General features: G+C 35.6%; 1 protein-coding gene across 1 annotated transcript in view; it reads left to right on the top strand.

Annotated features, from left to right (window-relative positions):
• Positions 1-1,754: 1,754 nt before the first annotated feature.
• Positions 1,755-23,688, top strand: part of Vha16-1 (Vacuolar H[+] ATPase 16kD subunit 1) — a 54,528-nt gene continuing 32,594 nt past the window's right edge. The window contains exon 1 of the mRNA XM_090402483.1: positions 1,755-1,929. Coding sequence (XP_090258609.1) covers positions 1,848-1,929 — 82 coding nt within the window. The 5' untranslated portion in view covers positions 1,755-1,847. The remainder of the gene's footprint in view (positions 1,930-23,688) is intronic.

The raw sequence follows: 23,688 nt of genomic DNA, 5'->3' as shown, positions 1-23,688 counted from the left end.
TGAATGGGCAAGTAAGTGAGGCTTTCAGTTCAATACTGCAAAGTGTAAAATTTTGAATATTTGGAAGCAAAGGTAGGATGCAGAATACACAATCGGTTGAAATATCCTGGAAGAGATAGAGGGGATGAAAAATCTGGGAGTGATTCTGGACAAGAATCTAAAATTTCTGGGTTATATTCAGGGGCGCGCCGGCCATATGTGCAATGTGTGCGACGCACACAGGCGCCAGGATAGTAAAGGCGCCAAAGAGGAGGAAATACTTTAAAAAAAACGTTTTTTTAAAGTGATTTTTTTATTGTGGGGGGAATAAGGGAACCAACTAAAGTTTTGCACACAGGCGCAGGACACTACTGGCGTGCTACTGGGTATAGGGGGCGCCAACTAAAGTTTTGCACACAGGCGCCAGACACTACTGGCGCGCCCCTGGTTATATTGTTAAAATTGTGAGAACAGCACAGTGGATAATGGGAATGATGCTGAGGGCACTGACTTGTAGAAGTAAGAATGCTATGATTCTCTTGTATAAGGCTTTGATCATGTCCATACTAATTGCTGTGCACAGATTTGTTACTTGTTTTTCAAAAAGATGAAGATGCATTGCAAATGGTCAAGCAATGATCGACTAAGGTGGTTTCTGGAATGTTGAGTATAAAGACAGATTGAGAAAATGTAATTTGTAGAAATTGATGGATAAGAGGAGAAGATGATTAAGATGTATAAGTTGTTAAGGGGGTTATTATCAGATTGATGTGGAGGAGGTTTTGCATAAATTGGAGAAGACAAGGGGAGAACAAGAGGGCATTCCTGGCTGGAAGCTGTGTAAGGAGGGTGTGAGCAAGGGGATGAGGAGCAGAGTGGTGGGTGATTGGAATATATTGCCTGAGAATGTGGTGACTGTGGAGATGGTGAATATATTTAAGAAGTTGTATGATAAACTGTGCGTGTGACAGTAGAAGCTCCCGAGATGAGTCTTTTGTTTCCTTGGAGGTTTAATAATAATAATAAGTGATGCGGGTATGCCAAACTGTCTTAAAAAATTTCATCACGCCAGCGTTCCCTGCGCACTCATCACAGATTGTACTGCAAACACCCCCCCCCCCTAATAAAAAGAAGCCAATTTTATAATGATGAATTACAATAGAAAAGCTTATACTTTTATTTAAACTATTTACCCAAGTGTGAGCAAATAAAAGTTTGGGCATGAAGTAACTTCGCTACTTGGTTATTTGTATATAGAGTCAAATGGCTACATATTAAATTGTCCTGTTATCCCATAATCTATATCACACTTCTTTTTGGACATGTATATTACCATGCATTATGGAATTATTATCCAGACAGGTTTTGATCTTTATTGAGGTCTCATCGGTGGAATGTACATATGACGACAGAGAGTTAGTCAACGAAGAAGTCATATTTTTCATATACAAAGTAACAAACTGATGTATTATCTGTGATTAAAATACTCTAGATCAGAGAGAGTTATAGATAGTTTTCTGCTTGGTTATAAATTATATTGGGAAATGAATTATGAATTATATTATTTTAATCTCAAGTTTTATATATATACAGTATATTATGTAGAATACCTTCGTCCTGGACTCCAGGAAGATGCCAGTGTAATAATAATAATCAGGTGGCTTCTTTTACTAGGAAATCATGTAGAATCCAATGGAATATGATAGGCCAATCAGAAACTATCTTCGTTTCAGCACATTGACAGTTCGTGTTTTCGTCACATGACCTTTCTTTCGATCTGACTGGGCGACGGCCATTTTGTTGCGGTGTGTTAGTTCGTCTGTAGTATTGCTATCTTTCTAAGTAGTTATTACCAATTATTTGATATAATGTCTATTTTCCCAGAAGATTCACCTATCTACGGCCCATTTTTTGGTGTAATGGGATCGGCTGCTGCTATGGTATTTAGCGGTGAGTAATAAGAAGTAATCCCACGCATTTAATATCTTTGATTAATCAAATTTTTCTTCTATATGCCGGCAGAAATTCAGCCAATATCTCACATGACGTAGTGCACTATCTTTTAGTTCAAACTGAAATTTATTTTTGCTTCTTTTTCCGAAATTAACTTCTTATGTTTTGCAGAGATGTGCAAGTCTTTTCTTTTTTTTGTCCCATATGCTTTTGAAATGCAACTAGAATTAACAGTAAATACTAATTAATACATATAAATTTAAGTAAAAATCTGAGTATCAAATCTGCTGATAAATTAATTATTATTGAGTTTTATATATGTGTGTGTGTATGTGTGTATATATATATATATATAAAATTGTAGGTTATAGAACCTTCATTATTGTACTCATTTTAATGTTGTAGTTGTTGGTAAATAATAATAAAATTAGAAGTATCCTTAATGTTTCATTCTCACTAGTGTAGAGAAGAATAGTGTTCACTCTTAAGCTTAAAAAATATGTTTAATTGTAGTTTAAATATCCAGTTAGCATTTTATAATGAATGCTTTGCGTGTGTGGATTAATCACAGACTTGAAATAAATATTTATCTATTTGTTTTTAGTAACAGACTCTTGAAATGGACATATTTTTGCAGCCGAACTTTATTCCTTCCCTCACATTAAAGTGAATTTTTTAAAGATAAAGTTTATCTTAAAAAAAAAAAAAAAAAGGTGAAGGGGATACCGGCTTTTACCACTAATATTAAGTTAGAAATACCATGTTACCGTCATGGTTTTTTTTTACCTATGCGTACTTGCCGAATGACTGAGTGTGAGCTGGCAATTTTTGCCAGCGAGCTTCATATAAAAATATAAAAATAATATTTTAATATTATATTTACACACATATAATATATATATTATATGTGTGTAAAATTACGAACTTCGTTTATCTTCTCTTCATTTTGTTTTTCTTTTAAAATATTGCTTACATGCGGCTTTCTCATTTTTGATTATTCCACTTATTTGAATGATAGAAGACTTCCATAAAAACTCATTACATTCTATAAAGAAATCGTCTCTTTTGCTTTCCTAATCATTCTGAGCAATTTGATTTCCCATCTTTGACTTTTTTTTTCAGAGCTGTTCATTAGAAGGAAGAATATATCCCTGACCACTCAGTAGTGTAATATAGTCAGATGACCTGTTAATTATACATATTCTATACATTTCTTTGCTTTTTTTTTTCTCTCCTGTCACAGAATTTTTTTGGTTTGATGTAGAATTCTTGATTGAATTCTTTAAGATATGTAAGCTTTCGAAATCATGCTTGAACTTTCTCATTCCTACAAAGTGCATTTTCTTAGTTTTTTTTTTCTTTTTTCTTGCTATTCATAATATACATTTCTTTTATTTAAATGATATTTAAACAGCTGTTTGAATCATTAAATGTTATGATGCCTAAGCTTAGAACATGAATGACATTTATCTGTGTGCTTGTCATTTTCTTTCACAAAGTTACCATACTATCACTTTGAGGGAAGGACTGTTGATGATAAAGAGTACTTCTAATATGTACTCTTACACATAAACTTATTTACAGTATTTATAGGTCACCTATTTGTCTTTGCTAATGGATTTATATGAAATGAAACTTCTGTTTTTTTATTCTCATCATTATTAGATCTTATATTTCTATCTTCTAAGGCCCTTTTTACTGTATCAATCCACATATATCTTGGTCTTCCTCTGGGTCTTTTTTCTGCCAACCTGGCAGAGAACACTTGTTTTGCTAACTTTTCCTCTCCCATTTTGTTTAAGTGACCATACCACCTGAGATTAGCTCTGCTAATCTCAGGTGGTATGGTCCTGGATGCTAACAGAGTCAAGTTCTTTCCTAATATCCTCGTTTTTAATATGATATTACCATTGATACCATCTGTTCACGCCCTAATCTTTCTCAGGACTCTCATATCTGCTGTCTCTAGTCTTTGGTCAAGTGTTTTACCTCTGACCCAGCTCTCATATCCATAAGTTAAAACTGGTTTGAACACTGTCTTTATACAGCTAATTTAGTGTTCCGACTAATTTCTTTCTTATTCCATTAAAATTTATTCAGTTAACTTCCTACCATACCAGCTTTGTTGATTCTGTTGCCTATTTCCATATTCAATTTGCCACCTTCACTAAAAATCGTGTGTAGGTAGCTGAAATGTTTTACTTGTTCTATAAGTTCTCCATTCACAACAGTTGACATTTTCAATGCTTCTATTTTGATTGTCTTTGTCTTGTTATTGCTGACTTTCATATCAGTCTATTACAACAGTTATTCAATATAATTAGGGAATCTTGTGGACTTGTACTGGATTTATTTAGAAGTATAATATCATCTGCATAAAGTAAAGAGCTGAGATTAACATCTCCAATTTTGATATCAGGTTTAATACCACTTTCTTTCATAATGTGATTCATACAGATAACGAATAGCAGAGGGAATAATGTACATCGTTGTCTGACACCAGATTTAGCATTAGGCCATCTTCCTGTACTTCCTTCACTTCTGACTGCTGGCTTACAACTCAAAGACTAAGTATTGCTTGATATAATGCCCCATTGATAACACCATACAACTGTAGCATTTTGAATAACTTTTCTCTTGGCACCTTGTCATATTCCTTTTCCAGATCTACAAAACTTAAATACAGATCTTCGTTATATTCATTTGAGATTTTTCCAAGGCTATTGTTAAACAAATGCTGTTAACTTCTTGGAACATTTACTTAAAAACATGTAGTGATATGGAATCAGGTTTCATTGCCTTAATAACTGAGTTTACTTGTATATCCTGTTCAGCCACCTCCTTCACACAGCTTCTCATTCCATGCTGTTGCTCCCAGCTGTCTTTGAGCTTTCCATGGTCACTGAAATTGTAGTTCCATTATACACATCCAAGTGATTACTTCATAGCTAACTGGAGCCACATTCAACAACATCCCTTTCAGAATACCATTTGAAAGGGGTGTTGTTGAATGTGCCTCCTATCATCTCTTCATGGCAGTGAAGAGATGATAGGAGGCACATTATGATAGAAAATGCTGTGGGTTTGAATATTGTGTAAGGCATTGATGTTTGTAAAAGTTACTCTGGATGGGCTTGTATAATTCTGAGTTTCTAAGGCCTGTATCTCTTTAAAAAAAAAAATGCTTGTAACAGTTGCCCTCTCTTGTTTGCCAAGCTAATTTATGTTCACACCCACATTTGCAGGCCTATAGCAACATTTGGTCTCTCCATCTTGCACCATACTCCAGATGTATGGTATTAAGTGGCAGCAGAGAGGTCCATCATCCCACCATCCACATGATGGTATTGTAACATCTCAGACAAGACAACACTGACATCATTTTCTCCCTAATGCTTGCACTGATGAAGAAGGCAACTTAACCAAGAACAGTTTCTGCATGCTTGCTTTGGTCTTTTGTTGGAAAGACATCAGGAAAATTCTAATTAGCCTGGATGCTTACAAGTCTAGAAGTTGCCCTTCATGTCCTGAAGCAGGGAAGCAATCATCAGAACTAAGATAAAAGCCAGCCATCAAGGTATTCCTATTGCACTTACCTAAATTCTTTCAACAATAATGGAGAATCATCTGCAGTCAACTTTTCCATCACCTGGAATTAAATAGCCCACTATTTAATCACTGACCTCAAGTATTGAATCCATTATTCTCATTCCACAGCATATTTTGCATTGTCAACATTACCCATCTGTGGATTCAAGCTGTGGAGAGATTCAAAAAAACTCAAGTGGTTAGTCATGTTAGACATTTCCAGGGATTTTGATAGGTTATGGACCTATCAGATAGTCAAAGGGTGCACCTTTTGCAGTTAAATTTTCAGTTTCCTCTATGGTCATTCAGATTTTCTTCGGGGACTTTATTTGGATTTCCCATTGATGCCAGGGCTTCCCTTTTGCTTTCATTATTTTTCCTGTTCATAAATGATCTCTCACTAACTTTAGTTTTCTTACTAACCACTCATCCTTAGTTAATGACAGTATGCTCCATTCCTCTTTTTGACAAACCTTGCAATGTGAATTTTCCCAACTACAGTTTTAGTATCAAGCATTTTTGGGATTTTCATGGTTTAACTCTAAAAATGCTTGATATTACTTAGAAGAGAGTTGATTGATTACTTATCTCTTGCATATATTCTGTTTCTACTTTATGCCTCTTTATATAAAGGTATTTTCACATGTACTGTTCGACTGAACTGGTTGTAGCCATTTCTCCACTTTCTGTTGTCTGCAAATACTCAAAAGCAACTGTTAGCATCTATTTGCTCTCTAGATTCGTAAATATCAAACCCGTCATTCTCCTCATTCATTCCATTTACCTCTTTTGCTGAGAGCTGTAAACTTCAATTTTTCAAAAAATGTAAATGTTTTCTTTTTCTTTCTTCATAACTGCTTGCCCATGCATGGCACTTGTGTTGTATAGGTTTTATGGTCCTATGTGTCTGTGAGAGAGAAGTTGATACACACACGTGTATATGGTCTTGCGATGCATGTGTGAAAAGGAGTAATATATATATATATATGTAAAATACTGCCTCAAAATCACTGCCATTCTTTCTCCTTATATCTCTGCTTTCACAATGCTGGAATAGCATCCCCCTTCCCCCCCTCCTTCTTGCCTTTCATATTCTCACAAAAATATCTTTCTTCTCCATCTCTATATCTCTATTCCCATCAGGATATCCTTATTTATTTATGTTTCACTTATACCAACAAATTTTTGGCAGATCAACTTAAGATGTAACAGCTTCATCCTGCTTATTTCTGATACAGCTGCCATTCTTAATTGTTAAAGCATTGTCAGTTGATTCTGACCTTTCTTTTAAACCTTTGCTTTTCATTGTTTCCTATCAGCATAGTGATCTGTCTCTTGGAAATCATAAATTTCACATCTCCATCTAACAGTATGCTGACCTGGTTGGCCAGGTGGGAGATGAATGTCATCTTCTGGTGTGAGCTCGCCTCCCCACTTATTGAAGACCTGAAGTGACTTGAAAAAGTTCTGTGTTTTTGTCTCTAGAGTAGGGTTTCTGGACTATATAAAAATAATTTTAAAATTACAAAAAATATATATGAAATTGATAAAAATGAAAAAAAAAAAATCCCTAGCCCACCCACGGTACAAATGTACTGTATAATAAATTTAGTTTAATCCTTTATCCAAGTGTGAGCAAACAAAGTTTGCACACACTTGGAAGTCAGGACTGAATATGGTGTTGTACTACCTTACCCCAGTAAGGTAGTACAACACCGGACAATTCGTAGCAAAGGTGGACCAAGCTAAGATGGTAGCTTGGCACAATAGTCTAGATGGGGTCTTATTAAGGCTCGATACAGAGGAACAATAACTTGCTTGTCTCTGCTCGTCAAAGTATTCTTCAGTAACTAAGTGATTTGATGAGCTGATTTAGCCACTTTTGCAATGTGCCCCTAAACTTCAACTCCCTATCCACCAACACTCCCAAATCCCTGGCCTTGTCAATCTCCTGGAATACAGTTCCACCAATGTGGTATACTGCTGCTAATCTTTTTACCCCAAAATGCATAACCTTACATTTTGCCACATTAAATTGACATCCATTCTCCTTAGCTCAGTCCTCCAAACTATCCAAATCATCCTGCAAAATTTTGACATCTCGTGCATTCACTATTGCTCTACCCAACTTTGCATCATCAGCAAACAAATGATCTGAGAGGTCAGGTCCTTTCCTATATCGTTAATGAGCAAATTAAATAGCAGTGGTCCAAGAACAGAACTCTGCGGCACACCACTAGTGTGCCACAGAGTTCTCAGTTTATTCAGGAGTACTCTACTCCTGAATAAACTACTCTCTGATATCTCTCCATCAATCACCCTCCTATCCATCTCACCAACTCTATATCCATCCCCATATGCTGTGGTTTACTGATTAGAATTCCATGTGGTATCATGTCAAAGGGCTTAGCAAGGTCCAGCAGAATCACTGTAAACCCATTACCCTTATTCAGTTCAGCCGTCACTCTGTTATAAAACGTGAGCAAGTTACTGATGCATGATGTACCCTTCACAAAACCGTGCTGCCCCCCATATAGTACCCATTTTCATCTATCCATTCCTGTATTTTCCTCTTGACTACTTTCTCCAAAACCTTGACAACGACTCTTGATATGTTGATCGGTCGGTAATTTGCAACAGCAGTCATGGAACCTCCTTTATGTAGTGGAACCATTTTCCCTTCTTTCCACCCCCTCGGGACTAACCTAGACCTCAGACTCAAATTAAACAAAATGGTCAAGGACACTGACAGTTCTTTAGCCACTTCACGTATGACATGAGCTGGTATACCATCCAATCACACAGATGTATTCATATTAAGGTTTTTTAATAGACTATTCACCTCCACTTCATTCATCACAATTCCCGTATAAGCTGTTGGTTCCTTCATTCCTGCAATATCACCACCTGGATGATACATTCTTGCAAAGTGCTCACTCAATAATTCCACTATATCAACTGATTTGGTTACCTCCCTGCCATCGACATTCCTTAAAATCATTCTGCCATATAGATTTATTCTTTTACTTGCAACATATCGAAAAAACTGTTTGGGATTCTCTTTATCTTGTATGGCTAATTCCCTTTCATAATCCGCTTTTGCTTTTCTTACCACACTCATTACTCTTCTGGCCTGCACTTTATACCGTTCGTGTGCCTGCAGGTCACCTTTCTCCTTAAATTCCCTCCTCAGTTGTTTCTTTTTTTGCAGCTCAAGCTTAAAGGTGTTATTCATCCATTTAGCCCCTACTTGATTTACTATTCAGACTCTAGGTATACAGTCAGCCATTACCTCCTGCAAACGCTCCTTATCCAGCCCTTGCAGTTTTACATGCCATGTCACTGAACCAAGCAATCTCCTAAGCTTGTCATACTTACCAGCCCGGTAATTCCACATGTAAATTGTCTTAATTGAAAATTCCACACATTTAGCCACCTCCCGGTGCAAGACCCTGTGATCACTCTCACCATTTGGTGGCAACGTGGTCATATTCATTACAGTCAAATTCTCAGATGCAATTACTAGGTCAACTCTCGAACCCCTAGTGTTTTCCATTATATGCTGTCGCAGATAGTTATCCCTTAATAACTGCATAAAATCCAATTCCTTCCTCCCATGTGTTCCCCCCCCCTCCTCCTTCCAATCAATGTTACCATAGTTGAAATCTCCCATAATAATTACCCTCCTTCCACTCATCTTTAACTTATAGTATAACTAAGTGAAAAAACTTTCAACAACTAGCTCTAATCCAGAGTATTTTAGTAATAAGGTGTGACACATTTTTACTATTTGTATATGAGAAATATGACTTTTGTATTACTTCAACCTTGGTATCTCTTCTTTATCTGGCTACCACTGATGAGACCTTAATAAATGTTGAAACTGGTCTCGGTAGTGGCCCTTCCCTTGATGCATAGTATTATACATGGATAATTAATAAGGATATGTGCTTTGCATTATGAGATACTAAGCAATTGAGGCGAAGTCATTAGCTCTATATACAAGTAGCCCAGTTGTGAAGTTATTTCACTTGCAAACTTTGTTTGCTTACACTTGGATAAAGGATGAAATCAAGAATATAATTTCTTTTCATCTTTAACTTATACTATTAGCTGTGTTACTGCTAATTTTAAACAACACTCCTTTTCCAACATTTCTTTGGTTTTCCATTTTGGTTTCCAATCTCTCGTTTTGAAACTTCTGTTATTAGTTTTTATTCCATCTATTCTGGGATTTTATTATTACTGTTTATTGTTTTGATTTTCAATTGCATTCATTGCCTTCTGATGCATTCATTATTATATAGAGTCTTTACCATCTTCAGGTACATCCTGTTATCTGGTAATTCATAGTTATCTGTAACCATAAATTATATGATTCACTTTAAACTGTTATACCAACATTGGTTGATATATGCTCATGTTCACAATATCTGCATTCAGGTATTATATCGTAACCTGTAAATATAACATGTTCAAGTGATGTGATGGTATATATATATACTGTGAATTCTGTTCATTATGCAAGAATTCATTAAAAAAATTTATTTTTAAAATTTTTGAATTCTTAATGGATTTTCATTTTTAATGTTTTTTAGTTCAAGAACATCTTACATAAAAATTCTATCTCAGTGATGTACTTACATAGAAAATGGTCACAAAAGAAATGTTATACATTTTTAAAAGCTATTTTTAAAATATAATTCATTATTGGAATTAAAAATCCCAATTTCATTCCCCTTGCTCCTACAAACTATCTTACTTGGGACAAACATGAACAGTGAATATCTGCCTGGAAGAAATTGGGACTATGTGTTCACTCCTATTACCTGCAATATAGATGTTCTAGAGTAGCAGACTATGACATACTGTGGATATGAATCACCAGATTCAGTGGAACAAAAAAAAAACTCCTTCTTATACAGTATAAATCTGGAAAACTCATCGTGAGACCTTCAGCAAGTTTCCATCATTACACCCAAAGAGGGTGTGATGATGGAAACTTACTAGTTAGGTGCCAGTTAGGACTGTAGGATCTTGGCATTCACACTCATTCTGTGTTTGCTTTCTTTCCTGTGTGCATGTTCTCACTGTATTTCTTTGTGCTCATGACGATGCCTTGATGACAAAGGTGAAATATTGGCATAATGACATAATTTAACTAAATAAATTTAGTTAGTATTTATTATCTGTAGACAAGGTTCAACCAATATGCTTGCCTGTGGTGAGTAGATTTTGCCAGCTGGCAAGCGGTTGCAGTTGACAAAATAGAATATTTATTTAATAAAAAAAAAATTAAACGTTTCTAAAAAAATATTTTTTTCTAGGTCATTCTAATAACAGGAATTGAAGTCACAAAGTGTTTTCCAAAAAATTCAGTGTTTTTCCTGGTCTTCCTATTATTATTTATTGACTTCTTCAAATTGTTCTCTCACATTGGAATTGTTATCGATGATAAAGCATCACTAATCACTTTATCGATCTCCTATTGACTTATTGGGACATATCATTAAAAAAAGGTGTGTGTGTGGTGGTGGGAGAAGCCTTGGATAAGTGAGTAGGATTTTGCATAATCTGTCTAAGCATCCATGCCAGATTAGTGTTCATAAACAGGTAATCTCTCTTCCACCAGCTAACTCCAGCCTCTATCTCATGGTGACTGGTTCTGCTTTATGCCTTTTTCTGCAGTTACTTCCATACGTAATGTTCCACTAAACTAACATCTATCATTTCCTCCCTTTCTGCTAAGCCAGCAATAACACAGACAGCAGAAGCTGCCTAATTTGTCTTCCCCTGTCTGCCCTGACTCTCTCCTCACTCCGTTTCCTTGTTCATTTTGCATTCCTCTTCTCTCATCCTTATTTTCACACTTCTCTCTCTCTCTCCCCTAATCTTTTGTTCACATCTCATTATATTTTCTTCTTGCAACAGTCTTTTGTTGACACTCATTGAATCCATTTAAATGCAGACAGTCACTTCTGTATAATTCCATCCTTCCCTTGAATGCATATTAAAACTGTACCCCTTTCTCCTCCAACTCTGACATACCATTCATGATTCTTGCTATCTGAGCTTGTCATTGTCATACCTTAGCAATATAGACAACCTTTCCTACCATGTTGTATCTTTCTCCAATAACCTCCTGATATCTAGCTTCAGATTCTTTTGTCCAATCAATGATTTGTTCCCACAACCACCAGCAGCTCTTTTCCTCATTTACTTCTCATATCCAAAGCATCAGTCACCTTATTAATCTTCCCTTCTGAAAAACAAGCCTTGTGGACACCACAACTTTAAAAATGAAATCACCATACATAGCCACTCTTAAAACCGGAGGAAAATTACATAAAAAAACTCGCATAAAGGCTATTGTTCAAGATAGAAAAGAATATGAGAGAAAAATGTCTATTACTTGGAGACTATTCAACTTACAGGCCTCTCACATTTGTTCCTACCTGTAGTCAACTAAACAGACTTAATTATCTTATCAGTAATGTTTATATTTGGGATGAAGATCAAAACTTAAAACCTTCTTTGGTTGTCCACCTAAATTGTATCGTCTTCTCAAAGTTCATAAACCAGTATTCCATTAAGACGAGTTGTAGACTGTATAGGATGTCCCAATAAAATTTATAAATTCTTATCTAATTTACTTGCTACCTCAACTAGAAGAACCTGCTACTTATATATATTTTTTTTTTATAAGTAGCAGATTTTAAAAATAAAATTTCTGATCTTTATTTGAATGCTTCAGATATGATTAGTTTAGATGTTTATTAATGTTTCTTTATTTAACAGCATTGAATTACTTCAAGAATTTCCTTCAGCTCTTGTTAAGCTGTTTGATTTTGTAATACATTCTGGTTTTTGATCCTTTAAAAACAAATTATATCAAATATCAACAAATCAAGGGAACAGCTATGGGCAATCCTATTTTTCCTATTGTCACCAACTTCTTCATGAAACACTTTGAACAGTGTATTTTTGATAACATTTCGCCTAGACCTACTCACTTAAATGCACTTCATCCCAAGATCCAATTCACTTTAGAAAGAAGTAAATGAGCAATTAGCCTTTTTAGATCTTTTAATTCTTTATCAACCAGATGGTGGCCTACATTTTTCAGTGTTTGGTAGAATTCATACAGGCCATTATATCCATGCTGAATCTCATCATCATTCTGATTAAAAGGTGGGAACTATTAAAACATTAGTACAGCATATTAATTCCACCTTTTTATCTAATAGTTTTAAGGTTTCTTTCATCAAAAGAGCTTTTAACAGTTTGGTATCTCTCCTTTTCAAATACAGAAGAAATAACTCGCATTCCTATTTCTTATGTGCATGGCATTAGTGAGTGCATAGCGAAAATTTTAAAACCACTGAATATTTTTATTATTATTATTATTCGGACACCTCCAAGGAGTTTGACGACTCATTGCGGGAGGACACCCACTATACAACTGTCTCCACCACTATACCAAACCTCTTCTACTATATTTTTTGTTGCCTTTTGCCCCATCAAAAAAATTCCACCTTTCTACATTCTCCTAAGGCCAAGCTTCCACCTTTCAGTTATCCAGGCATCTATCAGATTCCTTGCTCTTGTGGCTTATTTCAGACAAACAGGAAATTCTGCTTTTATTCAGCTAGAAGAACACAAGTGTTATATTAAATACTGCTGTGTGCCTGAACAGTCTGGACTTGTAGAGCATACTGTCAACACTAAGCATGGAGTTCATCCTCATAGAACAACTTTATAAAGAAATGTATGAAATTTTACTTCACTGTTCTAACTTAAACAGATCTGATGGTATGTGTCTAGCTCCTTTTTGGGAGATAATACTTTTTTAAATCAGCTAATCTTTCTCAACTTTATGCATATGTGAGTGTGCGCACACCCACATATGCATAAAGTTAGGAAATTGACCTTTTATAGTTACCTTATATTAGCTACTTAGGTGGCACTTTTTAGAATTGTCTGTTAATGTTTAGTTACTGTTCTGTGATCTTGTACTGATGATGCCTGTGATATTTGGTGAAAATTCTGTGCTAATAAAGTTTTTTACATGAGTTTACTTCCAGTTTTATAATTCTTTTTAATATGCTGACTAATGGTATTTCATTTTTGAAACAAATTCTTTCCTTCATTCTGTCCTTTTTCAGTCTTTTATTCCTATCCACCAAATGTTCTTGCTGGACACGCTCTTATTCCATTACTCTATATCTCCTCAAATGCACTCGCTTTTTTCTGCAGTCTTTTTGCTCACTTTCATTCTGTTGTTCATACTTGTTCATTTTCAGATTGTGCTCACTTTTACTCCATTATTTTGTACTCCTTCTCCTCTGGTCACACTTGATTTTATTCCATCATTTGTACTATCTTTCACACATGCAGTCATTCTCGGCTTTTGCTGTCATTCATACTCTCTTTTGCACCTGCAATTATGCTTGCTTTTGTTCTTTTAGTCTCTTAACATTTATTGATACCTCATAGTTCAACAAAATATCACTTCTCTTGTTCAGTCTCTCTCTCTCTCTCTGCAAACACATCCTCCATGTTTCCCCACACATACAATGCTGCACTCGCAACAATGAACCATTATCAAGAAATTTATGCCAGTAATCATGTTGATCTTTGTGCAGCATGATGTGATGAACTTGTTTGTACCACCATTTTGTTGTTTTCTATGCAAGCTATAAATTTCAAGATAAACATTGCTAGTAACCCACAGAGCACTGCAACATAGGAAATTTTATTGCTGGGTTAAGAAGTAGTTATACTTGACAGGAAATTATATTCTTGTTTTAATCAATTACCAAAGTGTAAGAGAAGCAAGCAGAATTTGTACATATCTTCTTGACTAGACTACTTGCATTGCCTCAGTATCCCCTAAAAGCATTAAGTGAAGGATCACTTCCCAATGGATTTTTTCAATTGAAGGTGAGTTAGCTGATCTCATATGAAGGTGGCAGGGTTTTTTCTCCTGGAAACTTGGGTTTTTCATTCCGCATGCAGACAGTTCAGCCCTTCAGAATGCACGCAATTTACAAACAAAAAATACTAGTGGTGGTGGGCAGTAGATGGCGTTGATGTAGATGATGATGATAGTAGAGGTTTGATGTATTGGGGGAAACAGAGAACTGTAGATTAGGTGTCCTCCTTCAATGAGTCTTCGGATTTCTTGGAAGTGTCGCAAAATAATTTATCAAGATTTCACCAATGGGAACTAAATCTAAGAAAATACTAAGGTTAAATTAATTCAGAGATCATATATTTTTTATATACAAGCAGTATAATGGTGTGTCACTATTATTAAATACTGTTGGCTGGAAATTGTTTTACCACTTGAAAAGTGGTACCAAAAGAAATTTTACCACTTGGTTACAAAGTATATTATATTTGACATTAAATTATATTCTTGCTTTAATCCTTTACACAAGCATGACTCAGTTGATGCAAAGTCAACAAACTCTACATATAAGTAGGCTAGTTGTGAAGATACTGCATGCACAACTTTGTTTGCTTATGCATGGAGACCAAACGTTGAGCTTTTTGAAACCACTTCAAGCTTTTGATAATTAGGGTGCTGGTGCCATGTTGGACAAATTCCTCTACTATCTAATGACATTCAGTAAACGTTCATTTCCAAAGCCAGATTCGAACCTGTACCCTATTCATCAAAGAGTAGATGTGCTACCCTTGCAGCCATCTAGGCCAGTAAATTGTTGCATCATTATTCTCAAGGAATGCTGATCTTCTGATTTTATAAAACATACAATCTATTGCTGCCATGTATGGGGAAACAAGTATAAGCCAACAAGATTTGTGCTTGGTTAACCTTGGGCATGAATGTTTTCTGAATGCCATTTGATGGTAGATTAATTTGCCCAACAAGGGATCAGCATCTTGCTTATTAGAAGTGGTTTGAAACAGTTGTTTGGTTTCCAAGCATAAGTAAACAAAGTTTGTGCATGAAGTATCTTCACAACTAGTTACTCTCAAGTAGACCAGTTGTGAATGCAGAGTCTGTTGACAAGGACAATATAGTGTGAAGCATCTCCATGACTTAGTCTACTTGGAAGTAGAGTGACTTTGCATCATGCTTTAGAACCAGTTAAGTTTAACAGCAGGACAGGTTGAAGTAACAGTTTGAGAAAGGACACCAGAAAATAGGAATACGTTGCATCAGTGGTCTCCTGAAGAGGCTAGATGTTGTGCATTCATGTGAGAAAAGACTAGATGTTTTATTCAATGTTGTGATTTTACCTGAGGATCTGTATATTATTGAAGGTAAATGAGGGGAAAGAAGTGTTTGTGTGTGTGTGTAAACAGGATTGTATTTTGGTAACTTTCAAATTGACTAGGATATCTGTGTGTGAGGCTATGAGCATAGAACTTGAAAGCTTATGTTTGTGCACTATAATGTTTGTCTGATGAATAATGTGTAACATTGTCAGCAAAATGGCGATAGGATTTGAGCTCAATCAGAGGTCGTTTATGTATAAGATAAATGACAGAACAGAGCCTTGAGCACTGAATTGGTAGAGAAAAATCAGAGGAGAGGAAGCCATCCATCATGATATGCAATGAATGATGAAAGAAAATGGTCATCAATTTACATAGGATGAATTCCTTCATAGGAATTCATCCTATGAAGGTAGATATCATAGGATGAATTCTCTGTGTCAGACCTGATCCAATTCCTTGGAATTAACAAAATGACTATGAGTTCCTTCTTGCTTGCTTGGAGAAATACAATAATTCTGGCATCTGAATCATGGAATTTGTGTTAGTACATCTCTTCAGATGATCAAGAAATAATACAGGAAGATAAGGATAAACTTCAAAACATGTTTTTAAATATAGCAACATTGTAGAGGCTATAATATGAAACTTTGAGTCCTTAAAACTAAAGTAATGACTTTTATTGGAAAAATCCCAATTATAACCAGGATAATTTTGTTCTCGACAAGTACCACAATTCAAGTATTTATAAGGATGAAGTATTATGTTTAATAATGAAACTTGATATAAACAAAAAATTGAATAGAATTTAGAACATATGTATGTAAGATAATAAGAACTTTAAAACAAAGATTGGATCAGTTCTGAATAGTTATATAATAGACATTGCTTATCCATGAAAGATATCGTTCATACGCTCGTCTTTGTTATTTAACAAACTTTGTACCACCAATGAAAAGAACACCCTTAAATGCTAATATTCAAATCATTCTTTAGTGTGAATCTCATAACCTTTTCAAATTTCCCATATTGAGATGATTTTAACCCTTATTTTTCTTGGCATAAACATATGTAATGCCTCCTCTTTTGTTTCAGATCTGATACTGATATGTTGATCAGTAACCTGTCTTGCTTGTTCATCATTTGCTTTGACACAAACAGTGTTTCTGCATATGTAAATGGCCACTTCTCATCAAAATGTTCTAATTCCCTAACTTTTCTCTAAATCTATTAATGCATCATTATTCTCATCAGACTTTCATCATTCATGGGGGGATCCACTGTCATACATAGTACTCTTCAAACTGTGCCTTAAACTGGTATTGGGTCCTTTCCAAAATCTCTTTTTCTTGAAAACTGGGTTATCATATTTCCAAAGTAGCCTAATCAAGGTATTGCACAGTGGATTTATAAGTAGGGATTCCATATTTTAAACACCAAAAATTGGGATGCTTATAAAATTTAGTTTTTGGGGGAGGAGGGTTAGAAGAAGAACCATTTTGAACTTGTCAGTGGGTGGGGGAAAGCAGAGTAATTTGTGAATATTACAACAATGAATTCGCTCGGATAACAGAATTTTTCATACAAATATAAAATAAAATCAGAAATCATAAGTCACATAAGAGGCAGTACAGAAGATTTATGTCTTTGCAGACATAAATCTTCTGTACTAACATGGTCAACTGTATTTGCCTCTCCCTTCTCCCTCCCCATTGTTAAACACTATGCATGGCATAACTCATTTCAGTTTTCAGCTATCACCACCAACAGTGCATTCTGTAAAAATGAGAATTGCTCCTTTAAACTGTCACTAAAAACACATTCTCTCAGGCATTTTTTGTATAAATGTTAATAAGGTAACTTTTTTTATCAAATGGACGGACAGTGTTTGTAAACTAAAACAGTATAGTACATGATGCTAACCAGTGCTGCCAGATGGTTAGCATCAAAATGTGGTGTTAATCTTTAAAAAATTGATATATTTGTAAAACCTGGAACATCAGGCATCCCAAACTAAATCTGGTGGAGACAACAGAACAAAACTCTGAAAAACTAAAATCTGCATGAGTGAGAGCCTTGATAAAGGTCGAAACCAGTCTTGGTAGTTGCCTTTCTCGTAATGCTGTTTTTGTGTTATAGTATGCTAAGGCAACTGATGCCACAAGTCAGACATTCTCTATATGCATGTAGTGAGTTGCAAAGTTAATTCATGCTTATATTTATGTTTGGGTATAGGAACTATAATATAATTTCTTGTCAGTATACATTATAACCAAGTGAAAAATTTCTGCAGTGATATTGCTAGATATAACCTTATATTGCTTATATTGCTAGATATAATCCAAGGGGGTGGAAAGAGGGGAAAATAGTTCCACTGCATAAAGGAGTTTCCAAGACTGTTGTTGTAAATTACTGACCGATCAGTGTATCAGGAGTTGTTGTCAAGGACTTGGAGAAAGTAGTCAAGAGGAAAATACAGGAATGGATAGATGAAAATGGGATACTGTATGGGAAAAAGCATGGTTTTGTGAAGGATAGATCATGCCTCAGTAACTTGCTCACATTTTATAACACGGTGATGGCTGAACTGGATAAGGGTAATGGGTTTACAGTGATTCTGCTGGACCTTGCTATGCCCTTTGACATGATACCACATGGAATTCTAATCAGTAAATCGCAGCATATGGGGATGGATATAGAGTTGGTGAGATGGATAGGAGGGTGATTGATGGAGAGATATCAGTGAGTAGTTTATTCAGGAGTAGAGTACTCCTGAATAAACTGAGAACCCTGTGGCACACGTGGTGTGCCGCAGGGTTCTGTTCTTGGACCACTGCTATTTAATTTGCTCATTAACGATATAGGAAAGGACCTGACCTCTCGGATCATTTGTTTGCTGATGATGCAAAGTTGGGTAGAGCAATAGTGAATGCACGAGATGTCAAAATTTTGCAGGATGATTTGGATAGTTTGGAGGACTGAGCTAAGGAGAATGGATGTCAATTTAATGTGGCAAAATGTAAGGTTATGCATTTTGGGGTAAAAAGATTAGCAGCAGTATACCACATTGGTGGAACTTCCAGGAGATTGACGAGGCCAGGGATTTGGGAGTGTTGGTGGATAGGGAGTTGAAGTTTAGGGGGCACATTGCAAAAGTGGCTAAATCAGCTCATCAAATCACTTAGTTACTGAAGAATACTTTGACGAGCAGAGACAAGCAAGTTATTGTTCCTCTGTATCTAGACTATTGTGCCCAGATTTGGTTGCCAGGGTTTCTTCTTGATGGGGAGGAGGTGGAGAGGATCCAGAGACGAGTGACCAAGATGATAGCAGGTCTATGGAATGAACCTTATGAGAACAGGTTGAAGATTTGTGGGTTGCAGAAATTGGTTGATAGGCAGAAAAGGGGTGATATGATTGAGACATTCAAATTACTGAAGGGTTTCTATAAGATTAATTCAGAAGATATTTTTGAGAACAGGACTGGTGGTGGGAGGACTAGGGGCCATCCATGGAAACTGGGCAAGAGTGTGGTTAGCAAGGGTGTTAGAGCTAGGTTTTTTACTTTGAGAGTGGTAAATGAGTGGAATTAGCTGCCAGAGTCTGTTGTGGGTGCCATGACTGTGAATGAGTTAAAGGCGAAGTATGATAGATACTGTGTGAATGTCGAATAGTTGTTCTTGACATGATGTTAGGGCCTCCTTCGATGAGTCTGTGGACGCCTTGGAGTTGCCTATAATAATAATAACCTCTTTATTTCTGTGCCAGTGTATTCATCAGTCATAATACATTTGTGTTGTGCTCATAATTCTCTAAATGCCTTAAAAATTCATATTTTTGTGTATCATTAACCGTCTCCTGTTAAGTTATCTCCATCCAAGAGGTTGACTCTTATTGATCTCTGCCTGAGATCCATAATGTGCAGTAGAAAGATGGTGAAGCTCTAATCTTTTCCATCTCACAGTTAGTAATATATGTTTGCAGATATGCAAGTTCATGAGTTTTGAAGTTTTTTTTTGAAGGACAAAAAATCCAAGTTTCTGAGAGAAAAACCCTCCACCTCCATATGAGACTGATTGAAACACCTGATAAAGGTTCCTCTTGTCATAGACAGGATTCCAACCCATGTCCTTCGAATCATAAGAGTCATCTATACCAACTTGAACTATAGATGCTCCTGTGATTTTGACAGGAGCATCTTTTGACAATTTGATTGAAATGCCTTTTATCAGGTGTTTCAATCAAATGGTGAGTTAGTCAGTCTCATATGGAGGTGGAGGGTTTCTCTCAGAAACTTGAATATACTTGAAGGGTGCCTTTTTTTTTTCTCTCTCTCTCTTCCAATTTCTTCACTTGTGTGACAACTAGCCACAATTCACGTTCAATTTACATTCACAGAAGTTTTTTTCTTCCTCTTTGTCATTTAGAAGAACTTGTTTTGTTTTTTTTGCACATATTTACATTTTTTGAAGACATAGTTTGCAAATTTTCATATCTAATATTAGCATGTTCTTGATCTTCTGTTCATGCATAGGACTAGTGCATGTTTGAACAATTGTTTTCAAAAAAATAATCATAGTATGCCCTGGCTAGGCAATGAGCATTCTAACCTAAGCTTCTACTCTTTAAGTTACATTAAATGAAGGTAAAAAATAATATCCTACAACTTTGACAGAAATAATTTCAGCACAAGAAAAAAAAAAAAAAAAAAAAAAAGGAAACCTAATAATGTCTCATAAAGAGACCTTGATGCACTTTCAAATTAACAAATTGTACTTTATGAGGTAGTCTTGGGGTTGCTGAAGGGTCAAAGCCAAGTAACTGGAAGGAGAGCTCCTCATCATCTTTCAGGAATGCAGAGAACTGACTAGGACTTCTGACCTAATGTCCAATCCTCACTTTCAGGTGGTGTGCTCCATTAGTAGGTATCTGCTGGGTGCTGAACGAACAAGGATGAGCTGGAAATTTGGGACTTAGCTGACCAAATCTCTATTGGCTTAAACCACAAATTCATATGATGGTACAACATAATGAGATTTCATGCTGACTGGGGTGTCACCTGGTTAAACAAGGCCTTCCACTGTTTTTGCCAGGGAACCAGGATGAATAGTAAGTAAAAAGTCAGGTATTGGAACAAGCTCCAACTCCACATCTAGAAGAAGAAAATCCATCAGAAGAACTGAAGATAGGAACAATCAATATAAGGAGTATTAATGGAAAGGAAATTGAACTTGCAGAAGAATTGGAAAAAACCACATGGACATAATTGGCATCACTGAGACAAAGAAGACAAAAACAGGCAAGATCTTATTAAATAGTAAGTATAGGATGTTATTTTCACACAGTAATGATCAAGGAAAGGAAGGGGTTGTGATAGCATTCAACACCAAACATGAAGATAAACTTCTTGATCAGAAGGCAGTTTCAAGTAGAAGTGATGTGGGCAAACATCAAAATGGGGACATGGACAATGAGACTTATTTGTGTGTATGGTCCCACAGAAGGTTCTAAGAAAGAAGTGGAAAAAATTTTTGAGTCATTAGAACAGGCAGCTAACATAAAGAAAATGGAAGAGTCATCCGTGTTGGAGATCTGAATTTTGCCCTTTTCTCCAAATTTGGGAAAATTTGGAGAAAAGGGCAAAGTTAATAAGTATTTACTGGACTTCTGCTCAGATCACGGACATGGTCATTACTAACACCATCTTTCAAGATAAAGAGGTTTGCATGGAGACAAAACACAAGAAATAAGAAAGCCTCATTGACTACATCATTGTTGTGATATCATCATGCTCATTCAGGATACATGAGTGTACAGATGATTCAAAATTGGAAGTGACCATTACTTAGTACCAAGCAAGATAAAAATGGATAACACATTCTAAAGAATAGTATATAAGAAAGTTTTAAAAATAATTTAAGTTGAGCATCTTCTACAAGTAAATTGTAGACTTGACTATACAAACATCATTGAAGAAAAAATTAAACAAATTGAAAACAAGAACCGAACCTTGGGGGTCTCATTGGCAAACTCTAAAGAAGACATTGTTTGATTCAGCTAAGGAAGTATGTAGTAAAGTGTCTGCAAGGATAGAAAAATAAGAACACCGTGGTGGACACAAGAAGTTAAAAAAATAAGCAGTCTTGGAAAAGAAGAAAGCATAACAAAAGTTCATAGCTAATAAGTTGGCAGATGCCCTAAAAGAATACCATGAAAAATGTAAAAGAGCTAAGCTGTGTGTAAAAATAGCTAAACAAAAAGTCATTTTTCTTTCTTTTAGTGTTGCTTGGTGATCAGCATTAATTTTAGAAATTATGGACTTTACAACTGTTATAAATAACTGTTTTAATTTCCCGACATTTTGACCTTCATATTAAGGTCGTCACCTGGAGTATACACAAATATACAAGGACAAGCTGAGTTACACTTCGCACAGTATGCTAAAGAAACAATGATTTGATCACCGGTTATTCTACTGGCATGACCTCTAGTGAAAAAAAAAAAATACAGGTAAAATTACAAATTAATTAATTATTTAGAAACTACATCAAAGCTGAATTCTATTTAAGATAACATGAGAGAGACATTCTTTCTTATAGATCGTTTTCTTACAGTAACAATGATGTCTTATTTTTAACATTACTTTTGTTATATTAGATTTAGGATTGTGGATTATCTACAGTCCTGTTTATAGCTAGCTCTTAAGGAGAAAGGTTCCGTGGGTAGAATATGGGCCTTCCATAAGCTTGGGATTTTTAGACCATCATTATTGTTCAGATTCGAGTAGTTGATAAGAATCTCACAGGCTTCCTTAAATTTGCGTTCATACCATGTTTTGGTGTGATGTAAACAACTGGTGCTTTTCCAGTCAATTCTATGTAAAGTGTTCAGAGCATGATCAGAAAGGCCTGCTTTACTATAATTATTATATTTAATGTGTCATTTATGTTCCTTTTGTCTGATAGGAATTGTGCATCCTGTTTCCCCTATGAATGGTAGATTACAGGTGCAATAAATACGGTATATTCCAGGGTGGGCTAGTGGAGGGAGTGGGTCTTTGGATGAGTTGAGTAAGCGTTTTAATTTTGCAGGAGGTTTAAAGATGGTTTTGAGGTTTCATTTTAGAAAAAATGAATCTTCTAGTCTCGGACATAGTACATACCAACTTGTTAACTACGACCCAACCAATAGAATAAAAAAGAAAACAGAGAAACTACTAAAATCAATTACTACGTGGCCTGAAGATACAGTCAAAAAATTACTTCCGCACTACACTATGCTCTGGCAGTCTTTCCTTTCCTTCACTGTTTACTGGAAACCAACACATACTGGCCAATATATACACATAAACTCCTACCACCACCACTCAACACAAAAATTAGGCATCATTAATACTCTAAAAAACAGGGCTTTGAAGATCTGCTCCAGTGAACAAGCTCTGAAAGATGAATTTAAAGTTACCAGCAATACTTTTCTAAAAATGGTTACAGCCAAAACACTATTAACAAAATTCTCTACAAGACTTTAATAAAAAAAAAAAAAAAAGATAAACCAGACTACAATAAAACTATAACCATTCCTTACGTTAAAGGGACATCAGATAAAATAAACAGAATACTACAGAAATACAACCTCAAGGCCACTTTTAAACCTCCTGCAAAATTAAAAAGCTTACTCAACTCATCCAAAGACCCACTGGCCCACCCTGGAGTATACCGTTTTTATTGCACCTGTAATCTACCATATATAGGGGAAACAGGATGCACAATTACTATCAGACAAAAGGAACATAAATGACACATTAAATATAATAACTATAGTGAAGCTGGCCTTTCTGATCATGCTCTGAACACTTTACATAGAATTGACTGGAAAAGCACCAGTTGTTTACATCACACCAAAACATGGTATGAATGCAAA

Source organism: Typopeltis vanoorti, chromosome 13 (assembly GCF_054136105.1).
Source record: "Typopeltis vanoorti isolate ZY-2024b chromosome 13, IOZ_Tvanoo_1.0, whole genome shotgun sequence".
NCBI lineage: Eukaryota > Metazoa > Arthropoda > Arachnida > Uropygi > Thelyphonidae > Typopeltis > Typopeltis vanoorti.
This window is presented reverse-complemented; position numbering and strand designations above follow the sequence as displayed.